This window comes from Cercospora kikuchii (assembly GCF_019650295.1).
Source record: "Cercospora kikuchii DNA, contig_00001, whole genome shotgun sequence".
NCBI classification, from domain to species: domain Eukaryota; kingdom Fungi; phylum Ascomycota; class Dothideomycetes; order Mycosphaerellales; family Mycosphaerellaceae; genus Cercospora; species Cercospora kikuchii.
In genome coordinates, this window is record NW_025408582.1 from 1,760,206 (window position 1) to 1,774,917 (window position 14,712).

The following is a 14,712-nucleotide window of genomic DNA, read 5'->3' on the forward strand; positions in this document are numbered from 1 at the left end:
CGAGTCATACGATGCTTCGTCTGCATGTTCCTCCAAGGCCGTCAGTGGCATATTGTAGGAGGCGCATTGCTTTGCCAGCCAATCTTGTCGTACGTACGGATGATCGAGATACATGTATGTGCAGATCTCAACTCTGAAGGATCGTCAATGTTACACAGCATGTCGAGCGTCAGATGGCGTTGGTCGAGACTCTACACGTAAAGTCCAGGCCCGCCACAGCTACACAGCTCGAGCATACCCATGTAGCACACATGCTAACAATAACAAACCATCGACGATTTTATCGCGCCATCCGCGGATGCAAAAGACATTTACTAGCTTCGTCGTCCAGTCTTCCAATCATCACCAGGGCATTCAGGTACTTCCAGTGTATACCTCTCGATGTTTGAGGCACGATCGTGCGACAGAGCGTTCTCGTGCACGGTGGGCCTCATGCGGTCATGAAGAATCATTCGGTAACATGCTCTAGCGTTGGTCCACCGTGTGCCAATGATCGATATATCACCCTTTCCTGAGCCCGGTCTCGACAAATACATGAACTAGCGCTGGGCCAGGCATTGCCAATCAAGTCCTATACCTAGAGAATGCACAGAAGTGGCAGCATTCACACAACCATTTGGGGTATATGTCACAGTGACAATCGGCATCTCGTCGGCCTTTGAAGACCTGGCCGATGCGTTAGCGGGGTTCGGGGCAGCTCTCTCCGGACATTGAATTGTATCCACAATCAACCACCGACCACGGCATCGAAGCAGCATGTGGAGTGCTGGATCGTCTTGCTGGTCCGCTTGTGTTCTGTGACTGTTGTTCCATATTGACTCAACTCTTGTCTGTTTATCACTTCCTCGCAAAATTCTAGCAAGATGCTGATCAAAACGATCGAGTACTTCCGTCTTCCTCCTCGATGGCTCTTCGTCAAGATCACAGATGATGCTGGCAATGCTGGGTGGGGAGAGGCCAGCTTGGAGGGTCATACTGAGGCTGTGGAGGGCTGCTTAGACTCGTTCGCCGAGAGATTCGTTGGACAAGAAGCGGACGATATCGAGCACATCTGGCAGCTGGGCTATCGCATGGGTTTCTACCGGGGAGGACCTGTGCTGATGTCGGCTCTGTCAGGCGTGGATATTGCCTTGTGGGACCTCAAGGCGCGAAAACTGAACCTGCCAATCTATCAGCTACTCGGCGGCAAGGTGAGGGACCAGCTCAGAGTATATGCTTGGATCGGAGGCGATCGGCCGAATGACGTGGAAACAATGGCCAAGGGACGACTCGCAGCTGGATTCACGGCGGTCAAGATGAATGCCACGGAGGATTTGGGGTGGCTCGATTCACCGAGCAAGCTCGATGCATGTCTCGAGCGTGTGAAAACGGTGAGAAGTTTGGGACTGGATGCTGGCGTGGACTTCCATGGAAGAGTCCACAAGCCAATGGCGAAGCAGTTGGCCAAGTTGCTCGAGCCTGAGCGACCGCTCTTCATCGAAGAACCTCTGCTATCTGAGAATGTTGGAGAGATTCAGGAGCTGTCTCGCCATGTAAGCACGCCTATCGCGCTGGGAGAGAGGCTGCACAGCCGATGGGACGTCAAGCCCTTCCTCGAAGCAAGATGTGTCGACGTGATCCAGCCAGATATCGCTCACTGTGGAGGCATCTCTGAGACGCATCGCATAGCCAAGATGGCTGAGGCGTACGACATTGCACTCGCTCCACACTGTCCACTGGGGCCTATTGCGCTAGCGGCGAGCGTCCAAGTGGATGCTACGTGTGCCAACTTTGCGATCCAAGAAATGCCACTGGGTATCCATTACAACGTTGGTGGATCTGATTTGACGAGTTACCACAAGAATCCCGAAGTGTGGGACGTCAAGGACGGATACATCAAGCTCATGGCCGGTCCGGGCTTGGGAATAGAGATTGACGAGGACGCTGTGCGAGCGGCTTCCAAGAACATTGCAGCATGGCGCAGCCCACATTTTGTAGGTCCTGGAGGAGAAATCCGCGAGTGGTAGACGCTCGCCCTCAGTGTCGTGTAGCACGACATTTTGTCATAGAGGTCGGCATCGCCTGCGCTGTCCATAATTCACCGCTCCTGTTGCATTGTCCGAGTTCGTTGGTTAGTGATTCTTTGCTTAGTGATCCGTTTCAACCGCGACTTGGTTCTCCGTTGCGTGGTCTCGAATCCGCGTCGCGCGCATTGCCCTGCTCCCGCCCGAGTGTCTCGTGTCTTGCTCTTTTGTCCTCTGCCAATGCTGCAGCCAGCCTTCGCATCGTCCACGCACAAGAAGCGTGTGCGTGTGTTCGATGCCTCGTGCGCTCGTGTCTCTTGTGCGATGTTACAGTGTCAGTGGCACTTGGCGGCGCGGCAGAAAACAAGTCAAGCAGATTGACTTTGGAGCTTCCACCAGAATGGGATCGGATCGCCAGGCACGCGGTGTTGACTGCGCGTGACACAGACAGCGAAGCACAGCTTCGTGCAAAGCGAAGCGGGGAATACCACCTTCTCCAGGCGCTCGAGAGGATGTGCGGACTCCTTCCTGCTGCGGCAGTGAGTCTGCACTCCGCACTGGCAAGCGAACAACGTGACGGCATGTCACTGCTCCTGATGCTACCAGACCCGCCATCCTTGCGGCCTCGCATGGGACTGGGATCATTTCCTGCTGCCCACGCCGTGGAACCTTCGTCAGGAGCGCTCAACTCTGCCATCTCGACTGCGCTGCTCCCGTGGCCGCATCAGCTGGCTCGCCTTGCAGCGCGTACAGACACACCAAGCCGGAGCTGGCGTCCTTTAGTGTCCATCGACAAGCTCTACCCCAACAATCTTATGCAAGGCGGAAGGCTTGTGCTGTCCTGAGGGTGGAGTGGAGTCCTGCGCCGAGCATGATCAATCACAACGGACATCCAGGCAAATGAAATGACGATGGTCATGGATGCCGGAGCATGCTTTCACTGCAGCGCTGCACAGCTTGTCTATACTGCACACGCATGACACCATTGGTCATGGCCATTCTTTCCGGAATTGCTGGGCCGAAATCCCTTGGTCCTGCCATCATACTAAAGAGACGGCAGCTCTTGCCTGTGATGTTGCATTGTCGATGAGACTCGCTTCGTAGCATCTCTGCCCGCATTACCTTCACAGTGGCCAAACAGTGCCGCTCGCAAAGATGCATTTCTCTTCGTTCATTCATTCAGCTCTGCTATTGACTTTAACTTCAGCACATGTGCCACTCAAATTCGCCAGACAGGCTACGAACGAGACGCAGCCATATCAGCTTCAGACGCCTCCTCTAGACACCGATTATACCAGCAGCGTGGGCACCAATCCTTGGCCTCAGCACCCACGGCCAAAGCTTAAGCGTGATCAATGGCAAAACTTGAACGGCATCTGGCAGTACACAAATGCCTCCAGCCTGGACGCTGTGAACAGCCCTCCATTCGGCCAGAACCTTGCTAGAGAAGTACTTGTCCCTTTCTGCCTTGAATCTGGACTTTCCGGCATTCAAGGGGAGAACTTGTTGTACTCGTGGTACCGGACCACTTTCGACGTACCAACCGACTGGGCTGGCGATCGTGTGCTTCTCAACTTCGATGCTGTAGACTACGAAGCAACAGTGTTTGTGAATGGCCAAAACGTTACTTTCCATCGAGGTGGCTATTTTGCATTCTCGGTCGACATTACAGACGCGCTGCAAGCAGGAGGCAACGGCACGAACGAGCTTGTCGTCTTTGTTCACGACCCAACGGACAGTGATCCATATGTCATTCCCATCGGCAAGCAGACCTTGAGGCCCTCGCACATCTTCTACAGGCCTTGCAGCGGTATCTGGCAGACGGTCTGGCTCGAATCTGTGCCTACCAACTATATCAGCTCGCTCGATATCAACGGAGACGCTGATGGCAATCTCAACATTACAGTGACTGCCGCTGACAATTCGACTTCTGATGTCGAGGTGACGGTCTACGAAAAGAACACCACCAATTCTGTCGCAACCGGAAGTGGCAACTCTGGCTCTGCTTTCAGCATCAAGGTGGACTCTGTACGACTATGGACTCCGGAAAGCCCAACTCTGTACGACGTTGTCGTCAAACTTGGAGACGATGAGATTCAAAGCTACAGTGGATTCAGAACTATCAGTCGAGGCGAAGTAAATGGTGTGCAGCGCATCCTGCTGAATGGTGCCTCTTACTTCCCGTTTGGAACCCTTGATCAAGGGTATTGGCCAGATGGGCTCTACACACCCCCAACATACGATGCAATGGTATACGATTTGGAGGTCTTGAAAGACATAGGTTACAATATGTTGCGCAAACACGTATGGATCTGCTTCTAGTGGTCATGAGCATAGCTGACATTTGCAACCAGATCAAGGTGGAGCCTCCGCTGTTCTACGAAGCAACTGACCGCTTAGGATTACTCGTGATGCAAGACATGCCGTCCCTGCGACCCAGTCAGTCCAGGACATTGGAAGATTGCACTACAGTCACGATCCTTCCCGATGCCGCGCAACAACAAGAATTTCAGCGCCAATTGGAGCTCTTGGTCACACAATTCCGCTCATACACTTCAATTTTCTCCTGGGTAATCTACAACGAGGGTTGGGGGCAGATCACAACGCCACCTTACCCAGAGTTTGGGTTGACAGACATCGTGAGAAGTTTGGATCCAACTCGACTAGTGAATGCCAACACTGGTTGGTATGATCATGGCGCAGGCGACTTCAGTGACAACCATCACTACGCTAACCCTCAGTGCGGTACACCTTGGTATTCGATCAACAGCTCGCCCCACGACCCATCACGTATTGGATTCCAAGGCGAATTTGGTGGCACTGGACACAACGTTTCTGCCGAAAATCTCTGGAAAGTCCAGCAAGCGATCAACACTATCAACCAGACATATGAGATTGACGAGATTCTCGACATCTGGAATTACAGAGGTCATTTTCTACTCAACGAGCTTTTGTCTCAGGTGGAGCTGTACTCTTGTGCTGGTGGTGTTTGGACTCAAACGTACGTACACTTGCATTTTTGCTACATTAAACATTTATTGACATCACTTGTAGTACTGATGTCGAGGGCGAGGTCAACGGCATGCTCACCTACGACCGCCGCATTATTCGCCCTGACCTGGAGCAATGGAATCGTGATATCCAAGCTTTGTATAATGCGAATGCTGCAAGGAGCAATGCCACTGCGCCGACATTCGCGCCCACAGTGGCTTACACCCCGGTTGCGACACCTTGGAACCCTTCATACTATGATCAGTATGTCTGGCAACCCGCCGGACCTGCGCAAACTACTGGTGGCGGAGGGGTACCGGGAGGTTGGGATGTGTAATTCTTGGGCGTGGGAGCACAGAAGGACCTAATACATACGACATTTCGTAAATACACCTACAGTCATGAGTAATGAGATTTATCGACTTCTGCGGTCGTATTCTGACCGGCTTCAATTCGCTTTCAGCCTTTGCGCTTCAAGACTGGCGTTTCCAAAGTCGCATCTGACCGCGTGCTCCATAGATCTGCCTTTCCAGAGAGACGCATGCTGCTCCTCGGCCTTGTGTATGGTCATCGTTTTGCGCACTGCCCTCGCTACAAGAGGATTCCCTTTTGGATCTGCTCGCATATGCTGCTCGTCAACGGATCGCCCGCAGATTCGCCTCTTACTTTGGAAGCTGGGTGCTGTCAGGTAGGGACAACAGGACTGCGGCGGAGAGGCATGCTTGTGACGTCCACAGATTCGTATCGCATTCTCCCACTTCCTGAAGCTTCGCCCGAATCAAGGAGACTTCCAAAACCGCAGTCTAGATTGTCACACCTTTCGCCCGGGGGTATACATTTTCCAGCACGGCCCAATCTTCCATGCGCCACCCTTTGCGTACCATACAAAACTCCATCGCGCCACGCTCCAAGATCAGATGAAGTGTAAGACGCGCCGTGAAACTCATCATATCTTATACGGCACCTCCATATGATGCGGACTCCACACACCCCTCACACTCTCATTCAAACTCTTCACGGGCTTCGTCACCCTCCGCAATTTCTCCCCATTCGCATTCCTCAACAACAAAACTTTCTGCATAATCTCATTCGGATCCATATTTCTCACGCAAACGGGTTTTGTTCGACCATTGATATAGGTGCCTGTGATGACGGGATGTCGGCCGGGTCGAGGGGAGACGGTGATTTCGATCGAGGGGTTTTGTTTTGCGAAGGCGGAGAGGTGGGATTTTATGAAGGCGCTGGTGGAGATGTTAGATGGTGTGTGTGGGTGGGTTTCGGAGGGGTGTGTACGTACTTGAGGCCTCTACTGCTGCCGGCCCAGTCGCAGTAGTGGAAGTCGAGGCGTTTGCATTGGAGGATGAAGGCGCCGACGCCGTTCTGGGAGGCTGTTAGAAATGGCGTTGCGGACTGATGATGGACAGATGTACTTGTGGCTTTGCTACCGACCGGAGCGCTGCGAGAGGCATATTGACATTGCTCGAATGGATGATGGCGGAGTGAAGTCGGAGCGTGGATGGGATGGGTGTGCTGTTGCTGGCTATTGAGGCACTTCCGCGGCGTTTCAGCCAATGGAAATCCCAGTAGATCCATGGCACGCTAGCTGATGGCTGCATATCCAGACTTATGGACCGTGACACGGCACCGAAAACCGTTTCTCCACCTGCACTTACTGTCAAATTTATTTTGGCTCAATTTTCTGAGGACGTCATCACTTTGAGCTGTTCAATGCGGAGAACACGTGCAGTTCTGGTGTTCAAGCGAGAGAAAACGTTGATCGCCGTCTGGAATCGGCACAGAATGAAGGAGCTACTTATGGGGAACAGACATTATCTAGTCATGTGTCTCCGATTCAGTCTCGTTTGAGCGGAGAGTGCTCACCAATACCTCACACCGTTGTCCTGTATGTCCTGGGTTCGAAGCTCAAGAATGCAATCTATAACCTCTGCACAAGTCCAACTCAAGATGCTTGCAGTCCATTGTGGATCTGCTCCGCTAGTGTTCGCGCGCTGAGAGTCGTTCCCATGATCTCCGAGGTCGAAATCTTCACATCATAGGTTGCAAACACCCAGTTCCTCAGTGCGATACCAATCATGGAGTCCATACCAAAGTCGATCAGGGGTTTCAACTCATCCACGTCGTCCGCCGAAATACCAAACGTCTTCGCCAGATATTTCTGGACAGCTTCCAGCAGAGCTGTAAGATCATGACCAGGTGCAGCTTGCTTATCGTTGTCGTCCGAGCTTTCTGCTAGTTTCTCTTCTAATGCCACTGTGAGGGGACCCAGGCGAGGCTGGTGCCAGAAGCGATTGCCCGAAGTGAGAACATCGGGCGAGATCTTGGCTGGATCGAGTCCGGAAATCAGGAGAGCAGTTGCGTTATCGTCGCCACTCCAGGTCGGCTTCGGTTGCGGAAGCATAGCTGTCTCCATCAGATCGATGAACTCTTTCTCGTTGATAGCTACCAGTCCAGTGTGAGCAAGGCCTTGCTCAATCTTCTCGTCTTGGGACACGAAGCCAATCTCCTGCACCATCGTGAGAGCGATCGTCGTAGCAGGAAGACCTTGTTGTCTGCGATGGCGAGCGAAAAAGTCCATGAAGGTGTTTCCGGCGCAGTAGTTCGACTGTGTTGCGTTTCCGGTCATGCCTGCGATTGAAGACAACATGATGAAGAAATCCAGTGGATGGCCGAAGAGTGCTTCATGCAGGTTCAATGTTCCGTGTATCTTGGGACGAATCGCGGCGTTCCACTGATCCAGATTGAGCTTGTCGAACCGGAAGTCTTGCAGTGCCATCGCTCCTTGTACAACACCAAGGACTGGGACAGCAGCGCTGGTGACTGCGCGCTCGACATCAGCCTTACTGCTCACGTCGCCCTTGACCACGTTGACTGTGACGCCGCGAGCTTGCAGCTGGCAGACGAATTGAGCAGCTGCTTTGCTGTTCGCACCGGAACGACCCAGGAAGGTCAAGTTGCGGGCGCCTTTCTCGACCATCCAGCGAGAGAGGCAACGACCAAGCCCCCCAAGACAGCCAATCAAAAGGTATGTCCCATCAGACCTGAACTTGACGCCTTCGGGAATTTCTTTCACCTGGAATAAGTTAGTCGACGTTCGGGAAATGCGAGGCACGGCCGAGAGACTTACCTTTAGTGGCTGGCCATCAAAACTGACGACGAGCTTGCCAATGTTGTCGCCATGAGAGACTTGTTGAAATGCGACATCGATGTCCCCGGCGCTGCAGGTGTAAGTTGGGTGCAGAGGCTTGATTTTGCCTTCTCGGAAGTACTGAAGCACTTCTTGCATGACTCCGGCAAGAACATGGGGACGCTCTTCAGCCAGAGCTCCCAAGTTAAAGGCGGTGAAAGTTGCACTGCGTTTGAAAACCTCAAAGTCAAGACTGCCGTGGTCCAATGAGTCGTGGCTTCCAAAATTAACGTAGCGGCCATCGACGGCCATCAGACCCCATGATGCGTGCAGCAACTCGCCTTCCAAAGAACTCAAACAGACGTCAATTCCGTAGCCTTTCGTTGTGTTCATGATTTCACTCGCAAAGCCAGTGTCCGTAGAGCTGAAGACATGTGCATTGTCGAAACCGTAATGCTTCATGAGAAATGCCTTTTGCTTTTCTGTAGAGACGGTCGCAAAGATCTCTGCGCCTACCATCTTCGCCACTTGGATAGCAGCTAGGCCAACACCATCCGTTGCGGAGTGAATCAAGACTCTCTCCCGCCAACGGAGACGGCCCCGATGCAGGAGTCCATAGACACCGGTGGAGAAGGCAAGAGGCATTGCGGCGACCACTTCCAGCTTGTCTGTGTGCGAGAGCTTGTGGACATGAATGGCGTCGAAGCGCTCGACATTCGCGAAAGCGCCCTTTCCGATCCATGTCACGCAGTCACCGACAGCCACTTTGGTGACTCCCGGTGCCACACGACGGACGATCCCAGCACCCTCGTAACAGTGAGATTCGAAATCAGGGTCTCCTTGAAATTTCGCAATGTCTTTCATGCTCAAGCCAACAGACTTCACGGCGACCTCGACTTGCCCAATCTTGAGAGATGAATCGCGATCGTCTGCGACGAAGTGAAGCGTGTCGAAGGCGCCGACTTCCTCGATAGCGAGACGAACTGGCGATTCCGCGGTAGCCGATTTCTTCGTGAGCTTGTTGCTGGTTTTCTTCTGGACCTCAGCATCGAGCGTAACGTCCTCGCTCAATCGGCTCACGTAATAAGCACCATTCTTGACCACGAATTCGTTATCACCCGCGGCGTCCTCGGCGTCAATGCTGTGCAGGAGATACGCTACCTGGCAAGCACCCAATTTCGCGTTCTTGTGATCGAGATCGATCGTGTAGAATTGCAGGGCCAGATTCTCATTTTGCAGAGTGCGTGCAAGACCAAGAATGGCAGCAGCACGTGCATTGGTCTCGCCGAGGAGGTTGCCAGTGGTAGTCCAGACGACAGTACCGGCCTTGTTCGCAATCGCTTGCAGGTTCCCAAATTCCACTGGGTCAAGAGTATCGAACAAGCTGTCCCCGAATTCGACGATTGAGACATAAGTTGCGTTGTCTTTTGCCACAAAGTTTGGGCTCGCGAGACTTGCACGAGAGACCTGGAAGCCGGCCTTCTTAAGACCTTTGTGAAAGACCTCAGTGACATTGCAGTCTTCTTGGCGGGAAAGAAGGATGAGATCCGCAGTCCGCTGCTGCGACGAAACCTCTGCAGTGAGAATTGTCCAGCCAGTCGGTTGCGACTCACCGAAGCGAACATCAAAGTCCTGCTTCTTGATAGCATCAGACCAGTTGTCGAAAGGCTGGCTGGAAAAGGACTCTCCTAGCCCGGAGGCTATGGTGTCCAAGATATGGCCAGTGTCAGTATCCAGGTCATGACGACCTTGGGCGATAAGAAGTCGTCCTCGCTCCTTGAGATGCCTCTTCATGTCATTGAGGAACTCGTTCAGGATGATGGGTTTCTGTAAGTAGGATGGCGGCTGTGCGATGACAATGAGATCGTAGGCAGTTGCCATTTCGTCAGGAAAAGCGAAAATGTTGCTCTCGGTGAACAGAACCTGTCGAAAGTCCGCAAGACCCCGAACCAGACTAGGATTTGCCTTGCCGTTCGTCACGACAATGTCCAGTGTGCGATAGCGCTTGAGTGACGATCTGCTCTTGAGCGTAGATTCGAGTGTGCGGAACATGTCGGTGTTTTTTCCATCCACAAGAAGCAAAATGTCCAGGTTGGGCCGCTTGTGGGTGACGAGGTCGAGAGCTTTCTGAAATGTCTCTGGCATTACCCCGTTGTTTGATGGTCGATGTTCCTTCCCAAGACGCCGAAAGGTGTTCAATACCAAGCTTTCAAGCTCGAAGATCTCCTCACCCATGCCTTCGCTACCGAAGTCAAGAGAGGGTTCTTCCACGACCTGAGAAGCATAATTTCCTGGCAGAGCTTCGAGAACAGCTTTGGCCAATGGTTGATTCGGGCGCGTCTGCGCTGTCGAGACCAAGCTTTCTGCCCACATCCGTAATAGAGCTTGCGGAACTCGAGTTGAGGTAGCAAACGCATTAGGATGGTCCACATCTGGTTTCCAAACTACACGAAGGTGTGGATGGCTGTCGGGCTGAGTATTGGATATCAGCTTCTCCGCGTACGTGACAGCATTGATCCGGTCAAGGGCAAAGAGTGGGCGACCTTCCGGATCAAAGAGTTGCATTGTTCCAAAAAGCTTGCGCTCACCGCTCTTGCTGCCAACTGCCAGTACGCGTCCATCTGCTGGTTGCAATGCAGAAATGTCACGCCCGTTGTAGTTCCAGATGACCAGATTTTCCATGCTGACTGGGATGAAGGACTGGCGGAGATCCTTGAGCGATCCGTGATGCGCAGCTATCAACGATGCTTGGATGCATGTGTCCATAGTCGCTGGGTGCACCAAATAGCGGGAGTCATCTTGGTCAATGCCCTCGGGCAGTAGCTTAGTCAAAGCGCTCACTTCATTATCCCACGGATCGGATCGAATGTCGCTCAAACCACTAAACGCGGGACCATAGTTCAGGTCGACATTGGAGAAGCCTCGATACCATGTATGGGCTGTCTTTGGCTCTTGCAGCTTGGCTTCTTCGAAAATTGGCTGCATTGGCTCGTCTCGCTCAATCTTGACTTTGCCTGTAGCGTGCTCTGTCCACATACCGTTGGCACAGGATTGAATGGAAAACACAGCAGTCTCTTTAGATGCAGTGGAGTCAGAGATCTGCTGGAATTGCATGCTCGTCAAAACCTCGACGTGAGTACCTGCGGTTGGCAGGTTCAGTGCTGCTTTGATGGTAATCTGAGGGAAGACGTAGCGGAATCGATTCCTGAAGATGAGAAACTCGGAGAAGAACTGGCGCGCGGCTTCAACTGCGATTGCGACGTATCCCATGGCTGGAAACACAGGTTGCACCGACAGCTTGTGTTGCTCTAGCCATGGCAAATCTTTGATATCCAGGAGGTTTCGCCATTGTGGCTTATCCCGAATGCCGCCAGTAATCCTAGAGCCCAGAAGATCATGCCGTGGAAACTTGCGCAGTCGGTACTCTTCAGTGAATCTGTTCTTGAGACGAAGGTTTCTGCCGTTCTCATAATTCCATTTGTAGGGTGGGAGGTCAACCAACGTCTTGCCAGCAGTACGCTTCAAGGTGCCATCTACCATCCGCTCGATGGAGTTGACCGCAGCGAGGTTAATGTCGTAACCTTTAATGAACAAGGCGCCGGCGAGGTCCAGCATCTTCAAGGTACTGTTGTGTCCCCGCACGAGTGATGCGAAATATGCGAGTTCCTCGTGCTTTCTGTCGAGCTTGTCTCTCAGCTGTCGAATGGGGGACGCAAGTGTGCAGTGGGGGCCTATCTCAATGATGGTGTCCAATCTGAGCTTGGCGCTAGACAGCAAAGCATGCAGTGCTTGGGAGAAAAGCACTGGAGATTTCAAATTCTCTGTCCAGTATTCAGGTCCCGGGTGGAAGCCAGTTTCCATCACTGTGCCATATACTGAGGACGAGAATACAGCCTCGCGTGCAAGCTTGCCTGATCTCTGCGCGATGCTATCATTCAGTTCGAGGGAATGTTGTAAGTTGTCGAGGTAGCCGATTGCTGGCTCTCCCATGTGGTGTGAATGATAGGCTCGCCCGCCCGTATTGACTGCTCTCGTGAAAATGTTGTCCCTCTCAAGCGCTGCTTGAACGTGTGCGACGGCATCCGCGCCCCCACTCAAAGTCACCGAGTTTGGAGAGTTGTAGCAAGCAATAACGACGCCGTCTTCCAGATATGGCTCGCAATCTTCCGCGCTCAAGCCCACTGCAATCATTTGGCCCTTGTCATTACCATCGACGATGGCAACACCACGAAAGTAAGCGAAAATGATGGCCTCCGACCTGGAGATCGTGCCAGCAGCGTACGCAGCAGCGATCTCACCCGAAGAGTGGCCAACAGTTGCCTTTGCTCTTACGTCCCAACTGTCCAATAGATCGACCAGAGCAATTTGGACAGCAGTGCAGAGAGGTTGAGACAACTGCGCCTCCTGCACCCGACTTACGGATTCCGCCTTGAGCAGTTCAGTCTCGAGCGACCACGGAGGTGCATCCTTTCCCAGGGATTTGAGGACTTTGTCAAGTTCTCGAATGGTTTGCAAGTACGACGGGAAATCTTGCATCAGGTCTTTGCCCATCTGCGCGGTCTGGCCTCCTTGCCCATTGAAGACAAAAATGATGTTGGCTCCATGCCCTCGCTTGCCAATGTTGACTGCCTGCTCTTCGAGGTCATGGGCAGTGGACGTCTTATTGACGACCGCATAGCCTCGATGAGAAAAGCGTGAGCGCCGAGCAGCAAGCGTATAAGCCAAGTCTTCGGTGTCGTATTGGTCGGCCACATCACGCGTGGCTGCAATGTTGGCTCTGAGCGAGTCGATGTCATGAGCCGAGAATGGAAGGAGGAAGTGTGTTCTCTCCTTAGTGGAAAACGTACATTCTCCAGAGCCCATAGTGCCGGTGATTCTCGCCGTAGTGACATTTTGTTTTGAAGTTTCACGCGTTTTGAATGACTGGTAACCGGGCAAGACCGATGATACTGCCTCGACGATTGCGTGGCCGTTGGCGCCTCCATATCCGAACGAGTTCACGCTAGCACGCCGGATTTCATGCTCAGTGGGCCAGTGTCTGTTCTCCTGTACCACTTCCAGTTCTCCACCGCGAAAGTCAAGTTGCCTGTTAAGTTTCTTGATGCCAATAGTCGCGGGTATCGTGCCTTTCTCCAAGATGTAAGCGGCCTTGAGAATGGACGCTATAGCAGAAGCAGCTTCGGCATGGCCAATGTTGGGCTTCACGCCGCCAAGCAAAAGCGGATGTCGTCGCCGCTGGCCCGTTGATGATGCAAATACATCTGCGATACCGTGCAGCTCAATGGGATCGCCAACAGAGGTCCCTGTGCCATGTGTCTCGAAGTAGCCGGTTTCGTCAAGATCCGAAATCTTCGCGAATTTGTAAGCGTCGCGGATAACTGCGCTTTGGCTTGTGGCACTTGGTTGTGTGATCCCGCTGGTCTTGCCACAAGAGTTGACAGCAGTACCTCGAATCAGGCCACGAATCGGGTCGCCGTCGCGGAGAGCGTCAGACATACGTTTCACGTATATGGCACCCACGCCTTCTCCGCGACCGTAGCCGTCAGCAGAGTCATCGAAGGTGTGACTACGAGAAGTCGGAGACAGCACCCCCATCACATCGGTGCTCATGTGATTCTCGATTGACTGAATGAGATTTGTGCCGCCAATGATGGCGCCATCGATCTCACCAGATGAGAGAGCACGGCAGGCCATGTGAGTTGCGTACATGGACGAAGAGCAGGCCGTGTCCAGCGTCACGCTCGGTCCTGTGAGGTTGAAGACGTAACTGATGCGGTTTGCCAGTATTGTCACCCCCTGACCAGTCATGCTGTAGTCGCGAGGGTAATCTGCATCGCGTAGGTTCTGCACGCCATAATCGTAGTTGAAGTTCCCTACGTATACCCCAGTCTTGGAGCCGGAAACACGCTCAAGAGTAATGCCGCCTTGTTCGAGGGCTTCGTACACGGTCTCGAGCAGCTTTCGTTGCTGAGGATCCATGGCCTCAGCTTCTGACTTCGTTATGCCAAAGAAGGGCGAATCGAAGTCATAGATGGTGTCAGAAACGAAGCAGGCGCCTTCGGGTCGTATTGATCCGGGCCTTCTCTTCTTGGAATGAAAGCCATCTATGTTGAATCGTGAGGGCGGCGGACGAGAGAAGCCATTGCGCTTCTCGAGCAGCATATTCCAAAACTCATCTGGTGTGTTCGAGTCGCCAGGGAAGCGACATCCTGCAGATCACGGTCAGCGCTGAAACGATTTCCATTGCAAAAGGCTCATACCCATGCCGATGATGGCGATTGCCTCAGGCCCGGCGTGCTGAAGAGGCTGAGGCTGTGGACTGCTTGTTTGTGCCTTAGGGCTGACTCGAAGAGCCTCGTTGGTGGAACCTTTCGGCGCCATGGTGCTAAACTTGTTGTAATTGCTGGTTGAGTTAGTGGCTCAATGGAAAAGCGATGAATGAGACATGGACACGACTAGGTAATGGACACGAGCAGGTGAATGGACACGAGCAGGTGAATCGGTCAGGCGGTCGAGCAAGTGACGACGACGACATGTGAAAGGCGTGATACTGTACTCATTCACCCTACGGAC

The 14,712-nt window shown here is 53.0% G+C and overlaps 3 protein-coding genes across 3 annotated transcripts; 2 read left to right on the forward strand and 1 right to left on the reverse strand.

Annotated features, from left to right (window-relative positions):
- Positions 1 to 863: 863 nt before the first annotated feature.
- CKM354_000063500 (uncharacterized protein) lies at positions 864 to 2,006 on the forward strand (the record flags this gene model as incomplete). Its single annotated transcript, XM_044795729.1, has 1 exon — positions 864 to 2,006. The coding sequence occupies one exon, from the start codon at positions 864 to 866 to the stop codon at positions 2,004 to 2,006; it is 1,143 nt and encodes a 380-aa protein (XP_044651664.1).
- A 1,152-nt stretch (positions 2,007 to 3,158) lies between these two features.
- Positions 3,159 to 5,331, forward strand: CKM354_000063600 (uncharacterized protein; the record flags this gene model as incomplete). The annotated part of the gene is made up of 3 exons (XM_044795730.1): positions 3,159 to 4,307; positions 4,358 to 5,004; positions 5,058 to 5,331. The coding sequence occupies 3 exons, from the start codon at positions 3,159 to 3,161 to the stop codon at positions 5,329 to 5,331; spliced, it is 2,070 nt and encodes a 689-aa protein (XP_044651665.1).
- A 1,623-nt stretch (positions 5,332 to 6,954) lies between these two features.
- CKM354_000063700 (uncharacterized protein) lies at positions 6,955 to 14,520 on the reverse strand (the record flags this gene model as incomplete). The annotated part of the gene is made up of 3 exons (XM_044795731.1): positions 6,955 to 8,085; positions 8,140 to 14,348; positions 14,400 to 14,520. The coding sequence occupies 3 exons, from the start codon at positions 14,518 to 14,520 to the stop codon at positions 6,955 to 6,957; spliced, it is 7,461 nt and encodes a 2,486-aa protein (XP_044651666.1).
- Positions 14,521 to 14,712: the final 192 nt, after the last annotated feature.